Consider the following 21503-nt stretch of genomic DNA (forward strand, 5'->3'; position numbering starts at 1 on the left):
TTCCACTGGAGGCGTGGCAACAGCTTCCGAGGATAAGGATATGAATAGTGTGGCACAGCTTACGATGGCGTACGCGCTGTGTGGACGGACGCACGTGCCCACAGCATAAAACGAGCAGTTAGAGGAAGACTTGTTCATGTTCGCAAAGCGGCGTAATGAGACAGTGTCACAGTGTCACCAGCGCATGAGAGAGATTGCTCGCATGCTTCGAGACTTCCAACGAACCCCCGACGGCAAGTCAATGATCAGGTACTTCAAGCGTGCGATGCCGAGAGATTGAAGACGTGCGTACGAGTGCAGTGGTATCACATTTAATAGTATGCCGCAATCCGTGCAGTATTTCGAGCGCCTTGAGCAGTCAGAGCGACGCGAAGGACAAGAGAACAAGGTAAAGCCGAAGGCGAGTAAGCCGAATAAGCAGTACGGCAGCTACATTGGCAAGAATACTAGCCATAAAAAGTGGAATTATAACCACACGAATACAGTGCCGTCGAGCAACAGCGCAGAACCAAGTGGAAAGTGGTGCAAACTGCATAAAACAGCGTCACATAGTGACCAAGAGTGCTTTACGCAGAAGAAGAACGACAAATGTAGCTACAATCAGAAGTCAGCGGCAAAGAAGTCGGAGAACCGAAAGCTGACGAAGGTGGACGACACGGAGTCGGGCTACAACTATAGTGATGAGAGCAAAGGCAAAGTAATCACCAGCGCGATGAATGAAGCTTCTTAAAGCGTTGGTAGACCAATGCGACTAGAAATTCGGCTCTCTCAGACAAAAGAGAAAAGAGTAGCTCTACTGGACACTGGATGTACTACCAGTTATATTAACGCATCACTCGTGACTGCTAATAAGCAGCTGGGAGTCAAGAAGACCCCTTCATTCGAACAAAAGTGGACGGTAAACTCAAGTCGGATGGTCTATGATTGTGAAGTTCAGATTCTTGGACCCTAACTATGGCTCACGAATCATTCATCAGTTTGAGGTGAATGAGAGCACCAAGGATGAGATGGTCATTGGTCGCGATTTATTGAGCGCATTGGGTATCATCGTGAGCCTCAGAGACGGCAAGGTAAAGTGGAACGGAGACTCCGTGGTCGTGAATACGGGCAATGCTGGGAAGTACCAGGAGATACCAGACAAGAAGTCGAAAAGACACCTGCCTGTAGAGCTGAAGGAGGTGGAGATACTTGACGAGGTCAAGGACATTAACAATACGTCGGTCAAACCGATGGAACTGATTGGCGGTGTAGACATGGACTAAAAGACGTACAACAAACGTGGAGTTGTTAGCTAGCTTTGAGATGTTGTACAATGGGCATTAGGGCAAGATGAAGCCGCCGGATAACGTCTTACCAATTGTTGAGCCGCTCACACCGGTTCATGCGAGACCATACTCAGTACCGAGGAGTGAGAAAGATGCAGCTCGCAAGGAGATACACAGGTTGATTGCAGTCGATGTGCTTGAACAAGTCTTCGACTCGGAGATGGCGTCGCCTGCCTTGTTCTTAAAGAAGCCCGACGGAAGACTACGGTTGCTGACTGACTTTCGAGCGCTTAATCGGTTCTTGAAGAGACACCCATACTATGTCCCGCTGATTCGAGAAGTTTTAACAAAACTAGGTGGAGCAAAGTACTTTCGTCACTGGACGCCAATATGGGCTATTACGCTAGACAATTAGCGAAAGAAAGCCGAAAGTACACCGCCTTTTGTACACCATGGGGAAAGTTTGAATACAAGAGACTGCCGATGGGAATATCGACGGCTCCGGACGAGTACCAGGCCAGCATGATAAAGATCCTGGGAGACTTGAATTTTGGCATCGTGTACCTAGACATACTGATATTTTCAAAGACAGCCAAGGACCATGTGGAACATTTGGGGGTAGTACTCAAACGTCTAAAAGAGTACAACGTGACTCTTAATGGCAAAAAGTGTCATATCTTTTGTAAGTCGGTGGACTACCTGGGCTTTACATTGAGTGCGGATGGAATCCAGCCTCCAGAGCAGAAGATCAGTGTGATAACGCGCTTGGTAGCGCCGAGAACAAAGCGTGAGCTGAGAAGATTCCTAGGACTGATTAATTACTACAGGGAGATGATTCCATACAAGTCCGCATTGTTGAAGTCACTGACGAGAATGACGTCACCAAAAGCAACATTTGTGTGGACTTCGACAGAGAATGAAGCATTCGAAGGAATCAAGAAAGCGCTAGCCGAAGAAGTACTTCTATCATTTCCTGACTTTTCAAAACCTTTTGAAATCTACGCGGATGCGAGTGGTAAGCAATTAGGTGGTTTAATTCAGCAGGATGGTCAGTTGATTGCGTGCTTTTCGAGAACACTTACGGAGGCACAGCGAAATTACATCACGATGGAGCTCGAGCTACCGTCAGTTGTGGAGATCTTAAAGAAGTACCGAACAATACTCTTAGGATTCCCGGTGGTGGTGCACGCGGATCACAAGAGCTTGATCTATCCTACAGAGAACTCGCTAAGAGTAAAAAGGTGGAAACTTCTACTGTCAGAGTGCCGGTTGTCATGTGAATATGTACGAGGAAAATCGAACATTGCGGCAGATGCGTTTTCACGCATGGAGTGCAAGTCCGTGTTTAACGAAAACGGTCACAGCCTAACAGAAACACTGCTCAGCGAACAAGGCGAATGTGTGTTGGAAGGAGATTATATCAAACAGCTCCAGAGTACAGACAAAATGGTACAGGAGCTGTTGCAAAAGTGTGTGAATGGCACGAGTGACCCGGACTACCGTGTTGAGAACGCCATGGGGGCGAGACTTCTTACGTACCAGAAACGTGTGGTAATCCCAAATGCAATGCGCTAAGAACTTGTTGATTGGTATCATCTGAGCTTGCTTCACCCCGGATCAAAACGACAATTCCATACCATGCGGGCTAATTTCTACTGGTCGGGCATGGAGAAGACAATCGTAACGTACTGCAAGAAGCGCATCACGTGCAAGAGAGTCAAACTGCTTATTGGACCACAAGCATATGGCAAACTCCCTCCAAGAGACCTGAACGGTTTGATCCGTTCGACGTAGTGCATGTCGACACGATGGGTCCCTATGGAGCTGAACGTCAGTATGCCCTTACTGTAATCGATGAAGCAACTCGTTGGCTGGAGATTTCCATCCAGACAGACAGCAAAGGAAAGACAACAGCGGAAAACTTTGATACGACATGGCTGTGTCGATATCCACGCCCGGAAACGGTGATTTTCAACAGGGGAAATGAGTTCAACACAAGCGAGTTCAGAGAGATGTTAGCCAGTTACGGCATCAAGACGAAAGCGATCTTGGCCAAGAATCCAGAAGCGAACGCTTTCTGCGAGCGTGTACATTTGGTGCTGAATAATTGCATCAGATGCAGCCCAGAGGCGGATTGGCGCAAAGTACTTCAGTATGCTGCATTTTCGGTACGTGCAAGCTACCACACTATTCAAGGAACTACTCCTGCAAACATGATATTTGGCCAAGATCTGATTACTCGCAAGCTCTATGAAGCAAATTGGAACTACTTGTGCAAGAAACGCTTTGATGCTATTCTACAAGAGAACCGCCGTGCAAACTCTACAAGACTACAGCACTTCTACCAAGTAGGCGACCACGTGATGGTTTGCATTCCAGCCAAAGACAGAAAGAACAAACACAGGAATGTGGCTAACGGATCGTTGCAGTGCACGACAATGGCACTATTACCCTGGACCAAGGACCAGCGCAGCAACGAGTGACCGTTCGCCGAGTGTTTCCGCACTAATGAACAGTCAGCATGGGGGCGAGTGACTAGGGCGTCGGCCTGAGGATGCTGACCGCCATTGCAGCTTGAGATAAAGTTGCATTTAATTTTCTATTCTTTCTTTCTAGGTTCTTGTCCCAGTCGGAGACAAGACACAGCACACACTAACAGATCTATCAGTCTTGAATCAACCCTGTTCTAAGCCCCTCTGCGAGCCAAGGGCATATCAGTACATGCATACCCTTCACTAATAAAAAAAACAAAAAAAGAATAAAAAAAACATTATTTTTGTTCTTTTAGCTTGATTTTCTTGAAAGACAAAATCCTTGACGACATACGGTAGCGGGTATTCAAACAACATCCTTCACTAATAAAAAAAAAAAACAAAAAAAGAATAAAAAAAACATTATTTTTGTTCTTTTAGCTTGATTTTCTTGAAAGACAAAATCCTTGACGACATACGGTAGCGGGTATTCAAACAACATCCTTAATAACGACGGCGTACATATGCATGCACGATGCATGTAGGGCTGTCATAATGACCGAGCTGTGAAGAACAGAATTGAAGACATCTGTAACAATTCTAGTCTCGGTCACTGTTGTTTTCGAGGATATGTGAAATTACTGGGATTGAGATCTTCAGCGGTCGATGCATTGAGCTACTATTATAACGTGATGGTGGACCAGGCAACAGATTTGGTGTGGTCGTAGCATATCGACTATCAAACGAAGAAGTGCCTGAGAGCATGAAGATGGCCCTGAATATTGCTCAGAAAGAAGCGACAATGTCGGCTGAAGCCTTGAGAAAAGACCTTGAGTACCTCGTTTCACGCCTTCAAGATCTTCTGGGATAGGAAAATCCCCGGTGTTTAAATGCTGATCAAAGAACAGCTGCTACAGATTTATTATCACGGAGTTCTTTGCACGAAAGAAGAAAGAAGAAGCAATAAATTTTAAATGGACATCACTAAAGAACTAGAATTCCTATTATCTTCCATCACTACAGGATGCTTTTCATTAGCGGAGGCACACGGAAGTAGCATCTATTCACGTGTCAGCTCAAACTACCATAGACGCTGTGATCTCGTTAGCTTTGCTTGTAGTAGCTGGAGCTTTCTTTACGAGAGCCGCCAGCAAGCTGCCCTCAGCCTCAGCCAGGCGCAGTCGGCGAGAGTTGAGTCGTACAAACGTCAGCTTGTCACGTGTTAACGGGTCCGTCTTTTGTCGAAGAATGCTTGACGCTGCACCTACCTCCGCCATGGCAAGTGCCGAGCTTGCCGCGCACACTGGCATCACAAAGATTCGACAAGCGATAGCTTGCAACACTGGCCACTTGGAGCCATCAGCGAACCAGAACTGAAGAGGAGACTTTTTCCGCTCTTTCAGCGCTCGGAACGCGAGTGTATCTGCCTTGTTGGTCTTCTGGTTCAGTGCGTGTTTCTTGAAATCCATATACTGAGTATACAGCGCTTCTTTGTCAGACACTGAGAGTTGCGCGCCATCTCCACGAAGTGAAGCCATGAGCTTCTGCTCCACCTCAGTCTTTGTGTCAGCTGGCAACTCTTCGCCCAGCAACACGGGGTCTAAGAGGTAGGCCAACAAGTGCGCTGAACCCATTATCTGTTCCTGTTGTCGTCGGACGAGCGCTTGCAACGTTGCCTTCTCTTCTGGCTGCAACGACGTGTTTGAGCCAAACTGCTGCACGAGGCTCGAGAAGGAAGAGTAAACTTCTGAAAGTAGTAAAGGCGTCGCATTTGCGTCATCACCAAGCGACGAAAGAAGCGCGTGAATAGGACGCAGCATCTCCAAATACTTGCCGAGCTTTTCTACAAATTGCGGACTGCGCACGATCTTTACCAGCTGCGTCTGGAAATGGGCGACACTCGGGTGGTGAGCTCGATTTGACCCATTCCCAAGCCTATTGAGCACATTGTCAGCGTCCAGAAATGGTTCAGCCTGGAGAATGGAGACAAATGCTTCTTCTAAGGTCAAGCGTCGTCTGGCTGTTACGTGTACCATGTTACTGGCGCGGCTTGTGTCTCCACTCAAGTAAGACGGGAGTTCTTGCTGTGGCAGGAAGAACGAGAGATCTTTGCATTGCAAGGCAAACTGCTGTAGATCCTGGGTGAACGGTAGCGTCACAGAGCGTTTCCTTTCTGTGTTGGCTCCTTTGTTCCCAGTGAAAAGCTGTCCAACAAGCGACAGCAGCGCATCTCGCATACATCCGTGGAAGTACATGGCTGGAAACTGTTTCTCCAGTAACTCACGTGTCTGTCTACTCTCCGCTGTCGAGCAGGGCATCACACATCCGGCCACTGGGCTCGACATGTTGTCCACAACTCGTTGCAAGTCACGAGCTGCCAACTCGGCGTTGGCGTCTGCGTCTGCACTACTGGAAATCTTCACTGATTCCAGATACATTGGACGCTTCTCCGAGCTCGCAAGTGTTGCCATATAGCTCACCACTTCCTCGCCTTCTGCATCCACCGACAGCGTCACTGGCACTAATCCACCTTTGAAAAAGCCTAATAGGCGCGTCTTCACATTGTCGTAGCATTTGTCCAGCAACTCCGTCATAAATTTGTCCTTATTGAGCACCGTTATATCCCCGTTATAGGCTTGGAAAACTTGAAGCAAGAACGGCAACTCGGTTTTATCTTCCAGTAAAAATTCCACTTGCATCGTCGTAAACACGTGCATTGCCACATTTTCTTCCACTTTTTGCCAATCCATATTTAGGCCACTTGTAATTGCCATATTCCCAGTACCAGCTTGCATTGGCATCATTGTTGCCATTGCCATAGGCGCTGGGATGGGGTGGATCACTTTGAATGGCGTTGCTGGCGCCTGTGTCGGGACCTGCATCGGCATCTGATTCTGTTGGAACATCGCTGGGATGTTTGCGCTCGGGCTTCGCTTCGGCACGGCATTCTGCTGGCGTCGGTTGATCTCGGCTAGATACCACTCAGGCACGTCACTGGGTGGCAATGCGTCGATCATCTGCAGGAACTGGGGGCATTTCATCAAATGGGCACGCGCCTGAGCCCATTTCTTGTGATAGTGCACGAGCTGGTTGCAGTGGCGACACAGAGTCGACGGCTGCTTTTGCGGCTCCGCTACGGTCGTGAAGAAGGCCCAGGCGCGAGACGGAGGGCGGCCACGAGGACGCCGAGGCGCGTCCATGGGCACCGAAGCGAAGCCGTTGGGGTCCATACGATATCTAGATTTGGTAGGAGTCGATTGGTTGAAAACAAAGTGTGTGTGGTACATAAGAACAATTGACACAATCAAAAAGCGATGTAAACTTTCATGATCAGAAATGTCGGGGGGTGATTTTGTCGCTCGGTATGCAAAGATGCAGTGGGCTGGCACATTACATTGTAAAAAACAATTCTTTCCTGGTCGCGACAGATCGATCAGTTTGAGCAATAGCGTGAAGAAGATGCTCGAGGGACCCTGAACTCTGTAAGACTTCGCCGTAAGAGCGTGAAAAAAAATGTTGCTGGCAAGAAGACGTTGGAGTCTGGTAGCTAGCTGCGCTACAATGGCTCGCGATTGTCGAACTGAGCCCAATACTATCCAGAACTTGTCTTTCTTCCGGCTACAAGAACTGACTAGAAATTCCGTGCTCAGGTATGGTCTACATACTTCAGCGGTATTTATTAGTTTTAGTACTGAGTAATGAACAGGCGAAAATATGCAGTTCCCGCACATGGACACACGCCGTCTAAGAGGCCCAGTACGAAGAAAAGTGTAGAAGAAAAAAACAAAACTGTAGAAAGCCACGAGCGATAGGTGGCCGGGCTCATTAGAAAGATAGAAACGCTTGAAACTGCAATACCCTGCTTCACAAAAGAGGGGAGAGGGTTGTCGCCGGCTCAGTTGCCAAGTTCGCGTGTAGACCCCAGTGCGCAAGGAGCCATGGTGAATAAGTTCAAGCGGTTTTTCAAGTCGCTTGGTGGCAAGCATTCAAGCTCGTCTTCTAGCTCGTCGACTCAATCTACTGGATCATTGGCAGCAGTTACCAACCAGCAATTCGTTAGCGGTCCCTACGGTTCCTCCTCATCAGTGGCTTTCCATGCGTCGACGTCCAGGAACCTAAGTACTGCGGAGCTTGAAGCACGTCTCGAAACGTCTGGGTCTCTAACAGGGACAACAACCTCCAACCCAACACCTGTCGTGATAGATGATTACATGAAAGACGGCACGATCGACTGGGCCGCGCTCCTCGCCAAGATCCCCAAACTCGTTGCAGAGTGCACCACCTGCTCCGGTCCAGCGACTGCCAGTCCACCGACGAAGAGGAGCGCAAATAACAGTGTCGCAACATTTGCTGATCTCCTTGCGCTGCTACAACAAATGGCCGGACGAGAAAACCAACAGCGAGTGAAGCAGTTTTATGCAGGGAATGATCCAGTCTACATTGGAAACGGTGAGTAACTCATCGCTCCATTTTTTTCAAACTCTTAAGAGTATTTAACAAACAATGCATGTAGCCTCGCCAAGCTGGAATCAGCGCCGTAAGCTATTCCGCCAATGTCGCCGTGGGCTTTTAATCTGCTGGAAATTTCTAGTTGCCCAGCTAAACGATGAAAAGTCCTCGCTACCAACGGATACGCGCAACTTGTACTTTCAACTCATTGGGATCATCATGGAACGTGTGGAGTTTCACTTACCAATTACCAATTCCGACACCGACGTGCCAGCTAGCAACAGGACCAAGACTCCAAAGCCCTTGGGTAATGTGAGCGGTGCGGTGATGGGATGGCTCGCGTACTCGCCCACCGCGTCCTTAAACGGAATGGGGATGGATTTCAGCGACGACATGGCCACCGCTGGCCCGAATGTGATGGTCAACACCGAGAATGTCACCGCCAATCCGACCAATAATCGAGGAAACATGGACGATGCCACAGACGGCGAGCGCGATCTGTACTTGTACCGGTGTCTGCTGATCGCCACGTTCAAGTACGCGGTCGAGAACCTCGAGTCTGCGCGACAGAAGCATCGCCCCTACATCTCTCTAGTGGAGACGCGGTTCTTCGCGCGCGTGTTTGCAGTGTGTTTCTTCCGCGTTCCTGTGCTCCAGAATGCGATGCTTGAGCAAATATTCGGGGCTTATCGTGACAAAGAGTGGATCCATCTACAAGCCCACGATTCTCGTGTGGAAGACCTGACTGAAGAGGGGTCAAGTGCGCTAGCAACTGAAGCTCCAACGAGACGACGTCCTTCAGCTTCTCGACCGTGGAATGGCAATACGTTTGCAGGTTCGCTAGTACGCTGGACGGACTATGATGGCTACATCTTGAGTGAGGAAGGGAATGGAAACGGCACCAGCACTGCCAAGGTGACAGGTCGCTACAACAGCAAGCAGTCGGCGTTGCGTAGTGACGAAGAAGCGTTTGTGCGACAGAACCCCACCTTGTTCCAATGGACTCGCTTCTCGCCATACCTGGGGCCATATCCGGACGCTGACATCTTCCGTATGACCGACAAGACACGCAACTGCTGGCTGCACAGATTGAGCCACGACGGCGAGTTCTTCTCCAAGTTCATGGGGTTTGTATGTCTCCACGCAGCCAATACAGCTCTGGGGAGTGACGTCGTGTGGACTTGTCTACCTGGCTATACTTTACTGATACGAGTGTCGCTTCTCTTGCTCAAAGAGGCCTGCTGGGCCAAGTGGCTGTACGTGCGGGACACGTCGGGTCCGTTGCCTTCCTCGTCCATGGAAATCGAGCCGGGAAGTCAAGAAGAAGAGCGTCTGCCATTCGAGCTTGAGTCCATTCGAGCCATTCGAACAGTGCTGGACAACGTTGTGCAGCTGCTCAGGAACAACCAACTACTGGAGAGTTGTGTGTTGGCCATGTACGAGTGCACCAACGTCCTCCACGCCCGAAGTGTCGAAGTGTGTTTGACGCGTTTTGAGGAATGGTTCAGCGCCACTGCGATGCTCACGGAGATTGGCGGCACCGACAAACGACGAGGTAGCGGAATGATGGTGTATCGCTTGCCTCCGGGCTTTCGAGGCCAAACATTTGCGACGGGGATGCGCTTCATGCTGTCCAGTGAGAACTGTGAGATTCTAAGTAGTACGCTGTTGTTCCTGTACCATCGAATGGACTACTTCGAAGGCGACTTACGGCAGAGCATCCTCAAGGCGCTGGTACAACGACACATGACCTTCTTCATGCACTGGAATGCCGAAGTCCGAACGAAATACCACCATCTGCTGGTCTATCGCGTCGTGCGAGCCAACCGGTTCGTCCTGGACTCGCCTCTTGATCATTTGCTCATTGGTCGCTGCGCTATCTCGTCTCTCGAGCTCAGTCGTGTTCATGATGATGAGTTTGACCAAGATGATGGCTACAGTCACCATCACAGCAACAAGGAGAATCGCTTCAATGATGCAGTGCAGCATCCGTGCAACCCAAGTATGACGGCAGCAGACATGACCGTTCTGCGTACAGAACAAGCGCTTTGGCGTGCGTTTGACGCTTGTTTGGCTGTCATCGTCGCACAGGAGCGACGATATGCTCGCGAGGGCAACCGCAAGTTCCAGACCGAGCAACTGGCTGCTCGCAGTCGCGCTCTAGCGTTCCGTACGCTGAAACGTCACACGACTGAAGACTCGAACGCAGCAGCTACGACGAGTGTGAACGAGGGGCTCCCAGGAGGCAAACCGTGCCACGAAGTGGAGCTGCTGGACGAAGAACTGCGACGTGAGCCTCCGTACTACTTGCGCTATTTACCTGGAGACGAGTTGGCCATGTTGGACGAACTGCGTCGTCTCGCCAGCTCCGTGAGGTATCCACATTACTGCCAAATCTACGCCGCGCACTCGCTTCGTTGCTACTCTGATCTTCTGAAGCAATACTATCGCGAACTCGATAGCAATGGCAGTGTGGAGCCCCCACCGCTGGGCTTCTTCTGAGTCTACTGTAGAGTTTGCACGTAGCTGAGTCGGTTGGTCTTCGGTAACTTTGAACTAAATCTTTCATTTGTCGGTGTTCCTTTCTGCTGATCCCCGCGTCAACGGCACTTTGTCTTCTTCTTGTTTCACTCACGAGGTCGCGTCGCTTCTGCGCAGATCGGAAGTTTGTAGAAGTCGCCAGCGCTTCGAGTAGTCGACGTCGTCTCTGGGATGTCTGCTGGACTCACGCAAGCCTTCGATCTCCAGAGACTGCGCGTACGGTAGCCGTCCAGATGGTTGCAACGTTTGAAGTGCAGCCACGGGCGAGACATCAAGGGACGATCCCCCACTTGTCGTCGAAGCGAACGAGAAATCCAGCACTGAGGGGCCGAATGACGGCGATGCTCTGCTCTGTGAGCTACTCTGCTGTTGCAGACGAAGCTCCAGGCTCGAAACTCGCTGTGTCAGTTCCTCGGCTTTCGTTTTCCACTCGACAACATCCTTTTCACTCTGCTGCAGACATTTGCGGAGTTTCGTCGTCTCTTCCTCTGCATCCTGGGCCAGTGCACTCGATTCCTCAATGAGACGCTCGCTGGCTTCGAGTCGTTTCTGCAGAGCAGCAGAGTGCGCCACTTCGGCCCTTTTGGTCTGCACTTTGCGTTCGTGAGCCACGCGATTGGCTTCTTCCTGAACTGCCCCCATTTTCTCTTGGAGATGCGCCTCGCATCGTCGTAATTCAGCCGCGTGTTTCTCCTCCATAGCGTGCAGTTCCGCTTTGAGTCGAACGTTCTCCAGCGACATTTTCTGTTCGCGTTCTTCGCATGCTGCGAGTTTCTTGGCGAGAGCGGCATTCTTCTGCTCCTCAGCTTCTACACGAGCTTCAAGCTGCGACTTGTCGTTCTGAAGATCGTAGTAGGACGTGCACATGGAGGCAGCAACGGAACTTTTGGTGACTGCCGCTCCAGTAGCAGAAGCAATCGACGCGTTGTTCAAGTTTTTTTGCTGACTCATTCGCCAGTGGGTCCATTTGCCCCACATGCCGCAAGCAGGTACAAAGTGCTCGGCCTCATTCTTTGAGCAGAAAAAACACTTCCCAGGCTTGAACGACGGCAAGACGGAGACCATCTTCCGATCTGAAGAGTCAATACTTACCACGGCATTGTCCTGCTTCGATGGCGTTGCATCAGCCGTGGCCGAATCCTTTGCCCCGATCGCCTCCGATACCTTGCCTTTTGTATTAGGTGAACGGGAGTTAAGCTTCTCGTTGCCTGAAGGGCTGGGCTGAGCACTTTTTGTTGTCTTTCTTTGAGGCTTGTCAGCTGCAGGGCCCTTTGCAAGTGGCCACTTGATCGATCCCTCAGTTTGTGATGAACTCGTTGCAGTCTCCGACATTGATTTGATAGCAGTTTCTGTACGTACGCGAGCTGATAAAATCTCAGGATCGAAGCCTGCTGTGTACTCGGACACGATACGTACAAGCAGCGGGTACTCCCTCTCCATGCCAGCCTGGAGTTGCGGGTACAGGAAGCAAGAGCGCGTCAAGAAGGACACGAGCTCTCTCCAAGCGCACAAGAACCAGCCAAAGACACCCATGGCAACCACTACGGAGGCCAAGAGAAGTCCGTATCCCACACTGTGAGCAGAGAAGATAATCCACGACGCAGGCATTGCCAGCGACATGACCCACAAGAGGAAAGCACCGACCACGGGCACCACTAGCAGCCATCGCAGTCGCCTTGTCATCACCAAGAGAAAGACAGTCACGCCAGCACAGTGACTAAACCACGCCCATCCAGTGGCCTCATCAACAAACTTTAAAGCCTCTGGGAGCGAGGTCCAGCCACCCAGCGTGAACGCCCCCCACAGTATCACTGCGACAACGAATGACGCTGTACTATTACTATTCGCAGCCATGAGTCCTCGTAGTGACAGTGTCTGCAGTAACAGCCAGCCGTCTTCCTCTCCTCCTTGCAACAGAGCGTCACCTCCCGCAGAGGTGCACGCCACTGCCAGCGTGATACTCTCCCGTCGAAGGCGACGTCGCAGGGCAAATCGTTCGCGGGAATTGTACTCGGAATAGTACGCAATGGTGTTGAAGACCCACACCATTGGCACTAAAAAGAAGATCCCCAGGACCCCCTCAGCTCTTCTGGGTGGCGGTCGAACCACAAACGTCAGCACTGCATGCACCGCAGCTGTGGCCCAGCTACCGTAGAACGATGATACGTAACCCAGCGGTGTAACCTTGGGGATCGTGTAGAAGGACAGCCCAAAAGTCACGAACATGGCGTCCTGCAGTCATTGTACAGAAGATGAGGATCTGGACTTTATAAACTATGAGAATCTTTAGTGTATGGAGTACCCATTGGCAAAGACTTGACCGCTGTAGCGCGTATAGTAAAAGTGTAGGGATGCCGCTGATAACTGACACCAAGAGCATCGTCTGCTCCTTTGCCCGTACAAGATCCCATCGCACCAGCAGCCACATGGCAACTTGAAGCATCTACACAAGATGTCGTTAATACGGAGATGACTCTCATATTTTGTAGTTGTTGCCTCGCACGCACTGATACAAATCCATAGTCTTACCGCTATCAACACTCGCGTCGGGACGGTAACCAGCAGGTTTTCTACCGGATAATCGAGGCCATCAGCAAGCGCGAATAAGATTTGAGACGCTGCGGCTGGCAGCAACGAGCGCAGCCACAGCGCCTTCTTGCGCGGATGCAGCCCCGCCTGGTAGACCTTCTCCAGAGCCGGGTCCTCAAACTGCAGCGTGAACTCGTTCAGTCGCACCGTCGAGTGCATCCGTTCGCCACCGCCGGTACCCATGCTTGTCGACGAAAAGTGAAAAAGTAGGGTGAAGAATTATCAGCCAATCAGTAGGCAGCTTCAATTGTCACAGCCAAACAAGAAAAAATTAAGGACAAAAACAGAGGACCAAAAGCTCAGTTTTGGTATATGCTCGTGAAGGTATATACTGTAGATATGTGTTACTTTTAAGCGCAGAAGGCCAGCCAATATACCACAGCTCACCCACTCAGCGGAATTGGGCTGGTGAGAGAACTGCACCAGAGCACAGTCTCCGTTATCAGTTGGCTAGACTATACAATACTAAACTGGAGTATATAACATGCACGGCCAAACTCCAGCTTCAAAGTGAGACAGAGGGAACGAGGAGCACGACAGTTCAACTGCCAGCTCAACTCTTCATACTCTCACTTCGTGTTCCTTGACTCGGTAAGATGTCAACTTCATGCTCGCGGTGCACCACCACTTATTCGGTGTTTGGTATCGGCAGCACGTTCAGGTGGTTACGGAGCTTACAGAATTGCTGGGGACCGAGCGGCTTTGTGAAAACGTTTGTAACATTGTCTTCACTTGGACAATATTGCACTTTGAATACGCCACGCTCAACGAAGTCACGAATCTAGTGAAAGATCCACACTCTTTACCTTCTAGCCACAACTGACTTCGCTGATCACTTGAATTGCTGCTTGATTATCCTCGTACAGAATTGTGAGTATTGTTCGCTGGACCTTCAGCTCCTCAAACATATTATAAGTCCACATAACCATATTTGAGGCTTTCGATATCGCAACGAGGATATATTGACAAGATGCTAGAGCGTTTTAAGATGCATCCACTAGCTGCCACAAATTCCGCACTACAGGTATCGTCCGTCATTATTGTCTGCTTCTTGCTTTTGTAAGCAAACGTGTATTCATTCAGCTGCAGCACATAGCCAGTAATAGAGCGTCGGTCATCTTTCTCGTTTTTCCCAAGTCAGCATCCGCAAAAGCAGCTAACTGTAATCCTGGAGATTTCGGTTTGCACCACACTAGTCCAAACGCACGTGTACCTTGCAGGTAGCCGAGAGCACGCTTGGCCATCACAAAGTGTTCCTTCGTGTAACAGGTGAGGAACTTCCTAAAGTCCGAACAGCGTTCGCTATATCCGGACGCGAGCAAGTAACCAGATACTGTAAAGAGCCCAAGATGCATTGATAGTCCACACCTGGATCAAGATTCACACAAACGGCCATAGAGAAAAATCGCCCTTGGCTTGCGGAGTCGGCATCGCTATGCAATTTTTATCTTTCCAGGGATGCACTTGATCTCCATCGGTAACATGTGACTAACATCGCCTAAATCCTTGATCCTAAAGTGCTTACTCAAATCTGCCACCACAAGATCGCTGTTTTGTTTCGTAGCCGCAATGACGTTATCGTCTACGTGAAGTGTTAAGAAGATAGGACTACCATTAACCCAACGATAGTAGAATCCACCATCCATCGTTGACCTTTGAAACCCAAATTCCTTTAAATACTTGTCCAGAATCTGGTACCAAATACGTGGCGCTTGCTTTAAGCCATAAAGATTCCTAAGCAATCGGTGTACACGCCCTGTTCCATCGTCAAAGAACTCCAGCTGCTCCATGTAAATCTCGCAGTCAATCGGGCCGTTCAGGAACGCCGTTACGAAATCAATATGTCGACAAAGTAATCCATAGTGTAGTGCAAGCAAGAGTATTAGCCGCACAGCCTCTGCACACACAACTGTAGCAAAGATTTCCCAGAAATTCAAGCCGAATTGTTGCTGGCAACCTTTGTTCGTAATTCGGGCTCGATGACTTCAACTTCACCTCGAGCGTTTTTCTTCCGAACAAATAGCCACTTGCTTTTCAGCACTTTTTCACCTTTTGGCCTCTCCACTAACTCCCATGTGCTGCTGCGTACGATCGCACCAAACTCGGTATGCAACGCCTCAATCCATTTGTCCGCATCAAAAGAATTCAACGCAGCCTCTGTGGACGTCGGCTTCAGTATCATATTGACCGCTTGGATAACCCGACTTTCTGGTACCTCTACTTCATAGCCCAGAAACCGAACGTTGGGTCTACGTATACACGTAGAGTGTCGGAAAGAAACGCATTCCTTAAGTTATTCTTCCTCATTATTTTCTTAATCAGTAGATGACAGAGAATCCCTTCCCACTGAGCTTTCACTGCTTTCCACCGGCTCACCTGATGCAATCACTTCTTCCTCTTCAGCAATATCACACTGTATTCTACGTCATGCACTTCAATCAAAGACGGCAATTCTCTCAAAGAAATGGAACGGCGGTTGAGCTCGCTCTTAGTATCTTCTGACTCATTGACATCTTGACTGTGATCTTCTATCTCACTCTCGTGCTGCAGTGCACCCGTTGGTGACAGCTGGCTAGCAGCCCAAGCCGATTCCACTGGAGTCGCATCCGACAGTTCAGTCAAAGATTTCCCTATGCTAACCGGGGCTTGCTCCACTACCATAGTAGAGTCAAAACCACTTTGCAATACTGAAAGACGCTGACGCTTTGCGAGAGGTGCAGCGAGCTTTTTATAAGTCTCTGCTGCCATCACCGGGGGACGCACCGATGGAATCACGCCTGGAAGTACGAAGTGTCCTTGTCGGGATCGGTTCTCGAGTAAATGTTTCACATACGAGCTCTCGACAGTCCACCCTTCATCAAATTCCACAGACCGTAGTTCATCAGCATCACCAGTACGTAGATTCAAGACTTGAAAACTATCCGAGCTCTTAGCGTATCCTCGGAAGGGTGCCAACTTGCCAGGGTTCTCCAATTTATTAGTCTGAAGCACTATAGGCGTAAGCATATGCACTAAACATCCCCAAATCTTCAGCTTTTCTACGCCAGGAAGTTCTTTAAACCGACGTATGAACGGCATCTCACCACCTAATGCAGTTGACAGTCAAATGTAGGTGACTTCTACCGCAAAAGAAATAGCTTCGGCCCACAAACTTGACGGCATACGAGCCATCGTCAGCAATCTACGCACTCGGGCCATCAACACTCCAGTCATCTTTTCCACAAGTCCGTTTTCCTCTGGACTATAGGCATTCGTCCACTAGGACCCCCCTTGAGGAATGACTTCATCTTATTTTTCATTAGCTCTTTGCCCTGGTCCGAAGCAAAAACATTGGTGCGATGGCCTTGTGCTAGTAGCCACTGCAGATGAGAGAAATACATCCGTTGCCTCTCCCTTGGTTCTTAGTAAGAAGCCCCATACATAGCGGGTAGCTTCATCCTGAGTCAGCTGGAAATGTTGATAGCCGTCGTAGGTGCTAACTCTAACATAACACATATCTGACATAAGCTTTTGATAACCCTACGTTGCGCGCTTTGTCTGTGTCATCTTGTACGACATGCGTTTTGCTTCGAAGCCGTGCACGTCCAGCATTTCCCATCACTCGTCTGTGAATGGTCCGGGGGATTACTCAGTTGTTCCATACCAGTAGTTGCTGCGATATCATTCGGTGCAGCGCAGAGTAATTGATGTGGGCAAAGCGCATGTGCCAACGCTCAAGCTCACTTTGGTGGCCCTTTGATGTCTCGGATGCAATTTACGCAGCGTGCACATCAGCTGGTCTCGCATACAAGCAGTAGCGACTTGCTGACTTCTTCAACTGGAATTGAAGCCCGTCCTTCTTCAACAAGCACAGGTATTCTCCATGCTGGTGTACGAAACTCATTTCCCATCTACTCTCCTCTAAAAGGTGTGAGCTAAGTATATTGTCTGATCCTGTCGGGGTATGAACCACCCCGTGCAACGTCAGAAGCTCTTGTCGCTGAGTTTTCACATTTACCACAGAGAGAGCAACATTTCAATCAAACGCTCTCCTTTCGGTTGGCCGTCAAAATCCATGAAATTATGCTTATTGTCAGGCTTAGCATCGGTTAGCCACTTCAGATCTGTACACACATGAACATCTGTAGCTGTATCCAGCACCCACGCTGTATTCGCACGTTTTCGGTGTCGTATACCGACCCCGATGGCACTGATTTTCCGTTAGGTCAGCGCAGCAAAAACCTATTTTGCGCACCGTTCTTCTTGTTTTGCCATCTTTTATAATCAGAAGTAGCGTACTGCTTTCAGCCTTGGAAATTTTCAGCCGGCTTCTTCTAAGGACAGTGTGCCTGTATGTGTCTAAGCTCGACACAAGTCCAACATCCCGGCCCTTTACCACCGCTGGGCTTTTGCTCTTGATTTTGCGTTTTGGATTTATAGCACCCTCTGCCATTTTGCTTCTTGCGTTTCCCCACATTCCCACTATCGTCATCGCCACTCAATCTGATTACCTTTCTGAGTCTTTCTGGTCGAGCCTATATTGGCTCGCGGCTGCTCATCTGCCACCTTCTCATCTAGATCTTCTTCAGCCCGTAGAGCATTCATCACCTGTGCAGATGTAGGTGCTGCCTGTGATGATCCAGGTAACGCAAGGGATGGTGAGAACTGACGTACAACCTCCCCGTGAGATCGCAACACGTTTCTGAGTAGAATCTCTGCAAAATCTTCATCACTTATAATTTTGCCATAGTGCTGAAGCTCTCGCCTTTGCAGCTCCATCTCCCTTAGTCAGTCACTCATTTTCACATCACGAGTATATTTATTGGCATAGAGCTGCTCTCGGGCGAAAACATAGTTTGCATATTCTCTCTTGGTCTGCTTATTCTCGAGCGAATCCACATGTCTCGAGCCGATACCTCATGACATATCATCTCTGCATCCGATTCAGGAACCCCACGCAAGATAGCATCGCGAACAGCGTTATCCCGAGCATTGAAAACAGCTTGTAGTGTAGCATCATGAAGCGGACGCGTATCACTTCCGTCAATAAGACCCCTCAGACCCAGACGAATTAAGTGTGTCTTTAACTGCACAGCATACAGGTCAAAACTCCTTTTCATCACGGGTGGTTTAATAGATATGTTCTTTAATCCTGGCACCACACCACCATGTTGTCCGAACAATGGGGCACCTTGAGCATAAACGGCACTAACCGCTGCTGGATATCCATATCCTGGTACGTATGACATAATGTGTAGATTCACAGTAAGGAATCGTCGGTGGAGGAGTTAATCCAGTCATTGTGGGCACAGTAACCACCGAGCTGGGCACCATTGACGACGCCACTGACAAAGTACTCCGTTAATGAACGTAAGCCCACCCGAAACGCTCGGCGCTGCTGTACTCGAGCTTCCACTACTCACAGTAGAGCTCACACCACTTCCACCATGGCTGAAAGGGGCGGGAACCCGCGTTACAGACATCGCCGGTGTACCAACGCTGCTTGTCACTGTTACTCCTGCCGTAGTAGGGAGCACTCCGGAGGATGAGCTTGCCATAGTCGCTTAGGTGAAGATTCAGGGTGTTAGTGCCAAAACTTTCGTGCGCTTGGGCTCATAACCTGTTACTTTTAAATGCAGAAGGCCAGCCAATATACCACAGATCGCCCACTCAGCGGAATTGGGATTGCGAGAGAGCTGCACCAGAGCATGGTCTCTATTATCAGTGGGCTAGACTATACCATACTAAGCTGAAGTACATAACATGCACGACCAAACTCCAGCTTCAAAGTGAGACAGGAGGAGCGAGGAGCACGACAGTTTAACTGCCAGCTCAACTCTTCATAATTTGTATCTTTGGGTTAGGTCTCTACAACCATACTAGCAGCTCTTCGCTAAAACTACGCGTTATTGCATGAGCTGCTGTGCCGTAAGGTGTACTTCCCGGAGAGTGTCCCTCAGTTAAGGACAAAAGTCATCACATTTGAGTAGCAAAACGCGCGTCCTGTTTAATTAGCTATAAAACGAAGCGCAAATACAATCCGCACTCGTTTTTCAGCTGTTCTCGTCACTCCGTGGTGGAAATCCCCCTCACATCAACTCCTGTTCTGTCGAGTGTGCCATTAACCGGAGCCGTCTCCAGGTGTTGTGCCCACCGCAGCATGTTGTTCAGATTACATGTCCAAGGACTTGTCACACACCGCAGTCCGCTCTTCCGCCGATCGAATCGTCTCACCGTGCCGATCTTCTCAAACACTCCAAGGTCCGCGTCGTCACCCCCAGTCATCGCCACCATCACTCCGCTACAAATATTTGATTTAAGGTGCCTAAGTCATAATATGTAATCCTGCTTCCTAAAGCCTTTGTTTTGTTTGCCTCTCGATGCCGTCCGGCAACATCTTTGGCCATCGTCTTGCTGACCAGTGATAAGACGATACGACTTCAGGAGCAACTACCCGTAAGGCTAAACATTTTAAGGAATCACGCTATAAAAACATGAACACTATAATATATTACAGGTTTAAAAATATATATGCTTAATAAACATTTATTTATATCGTACTAGTTTTAGCTTGAGAATTTAAAATTAAGTAGTTAAATTTTAAGGACTACGACTTTACAATTAATTCCTCAGATTCCAATCACGAAGAGAATATCAGCGTTTATCAGGCCTTCCGATAATACAACTGCAATGAGATTCTCGCTTGTTAGTGAAATCAGTACTTACAAAGAAACCTTTAACATTGAAAAATACGTATTTGTTACGGTAAGAACAATATTACACCACTACTTTCAAGATACATCTCATCTGGACGCATGGACGACATCGGCGACGGTATTCACATTCCAAAGGTGGTGATATACCTTCAGAAACAGTATTAGCTCGAGGTTGATAGGGAGCAGTCCTTGGCGATAGTTTCCCATGACATGTTTGGTTTGACTAAAAAACCGCTCGCACATGTCGGAAGTCGGCGGGATTACCGCAATTTCTGGGTACTCACAAGGCGTCTCACGTTGTAGTTTGGGCTTCTTGAGCGCTCGGTCCGCAAATCCTAGCTTCTTGCCCTCTGACAATTGGGGCGTCGCAACGTGAGAAGCGAGCGGTAGGAGCAGCGAGCGCTGAGACTCTGTGAGATTATCAGCCTTTCCAGTGAGCACGGTGACACAGGCATCCTCAAACTCAGGTTGCTGGACGATACCAGCATCCGACCCCAGTTACCCCTCGACACCAGGATGTTCGGCGATCAGCGCGTCGAAAATGTCTCGTACGTCGAGAAGTGACAGCCCGTCGGCACTTTGGAGCTTCTTCGAGGAGGATTCAAATGCGTTCAGCTCCTCGAGAAGTCCCCACAGCTATTTTTCTTCGCGCCACGACGGCAACAGCGCCGTCGTGGCGTCATCCATAGCATTAATTCCATCTTCTAGATCACAGACCATCTTAAACGTTGACGACCACCGTGTTGTCTGACGGAGAACTGACCTCAACTTGTTTTTTTCTAAATTTTACCAAAACAAAACACAATTAGATAAATTACAAAAAAAATTACATTTTGCACTCACCGCAAACTAGCCGAAGCGTTTAGACCGCGTAATTTACGCATCAGGAGCTGGACTTTGTCCAGTAGATCCTCATAGCTCTCCATGTACTCCATGACAGCCAAGTTAGGCGGTGGCTCGCACATTCCACGAACGGAACCTTCATGATTGCAGCGATGGACCCATTCGTGGGACAGTTGTGCACGACGATGTACAGCACGTCAGCCAGCGTTCGGCCAAAGTAGCCCAGCTGCTTGGAGAAAAGAAATGTGAGCAGAAGTAGAATGGTCCACGATGTCATCATCCACAAGAGGAGCCATGGCGAGCAGGATCTTCTCCATCTTGCTGTCATGGCCGAAGATCCCAAAAACTGCCACATAGTGCTCCGACCGAAACGAACATCCATCCCAAACAATATGCCAAATTTCTTAGGAAGAATGCCTGAAATGTAGTTCTCCAGCGCTTTCACTACCAAGCCCATGTACTTCTCAGCTGTCTCGGGTGAGATCGTGGGTACAGCAGCATATTTAGTCACCGTCTCGTTGTCGAGAAAGCTGAATGGGAGATTGCATTTCATAATCCAGTCAATCCAGCTGTAGATGGTTTAACTCTTCTTGTCCACGAACCCAATCAGGGTGCCAGTGGCAAGCCCACTGCTGGCAATGTCGACATCA

The 21503-nt window shown here is 49.2% G+C and overlaps 2 protein-coding genes across 2 annotated transcripts; one reads left to right on the top strand and one right to left on the bottom strand.

The window, feature by feature from the left end:
* Positions 1–7674: 7674 nt before the first annotated feature.
* On the top strand, positions 7675–10687 carry PITG_02863 (uncharacterized protein; the record flags this gene model as incomplete). Its single annotated transcript, XM_002907700.1, has 3 exons — positions 7675–7703; positions 7797–8147; positions 8260–10687. 3 exons carry the CDS (start codon positions 7675–7677, stop codon positions 10685–10687), a joined length of 2808 nt encoding a protein of 935 aa, XP_002907746.1.
* A 129-nt stretch (positions 10688–10816) lies between these two features.
* PITG_02864 (uncharacterized protein) lies at positions 10817–13498 on the bottom strand (the record flags this gene model as incomplete). The annotated part of the gene is made up of 5 exons (XM_002907701.1): positions 10817–11830; positions 11891–11954; positions 12057–12958; positions 13029–13169; positions 13256–13498. The coding sequence occupies 5 exons, from the start codon at positions 13496–13498 to the stop codon at positions 10817–10819; spliced, it is 2364 nt and encodes a 787-aa protein (XP_002907747.1).
* Between the last annotated feature and the right edge of the window lie 8005 nt (positions 13499–21503).

The sequence above is a fragment of the Phytophthora infestans genome, genomic scaffold, assembly GCF_000142945.1.
Source record: "Phytophthora infestans T30-4 supercont1.3 genomic scaffold, whole genome shotgun sequence".
NCBI classification, from domain to species: domain Eukaryota; phylum Oomycota; class Peronosporomycetes; order Peronosporales; family Peronosporaceae; genus Phytophthora; species Phytophthora infestans.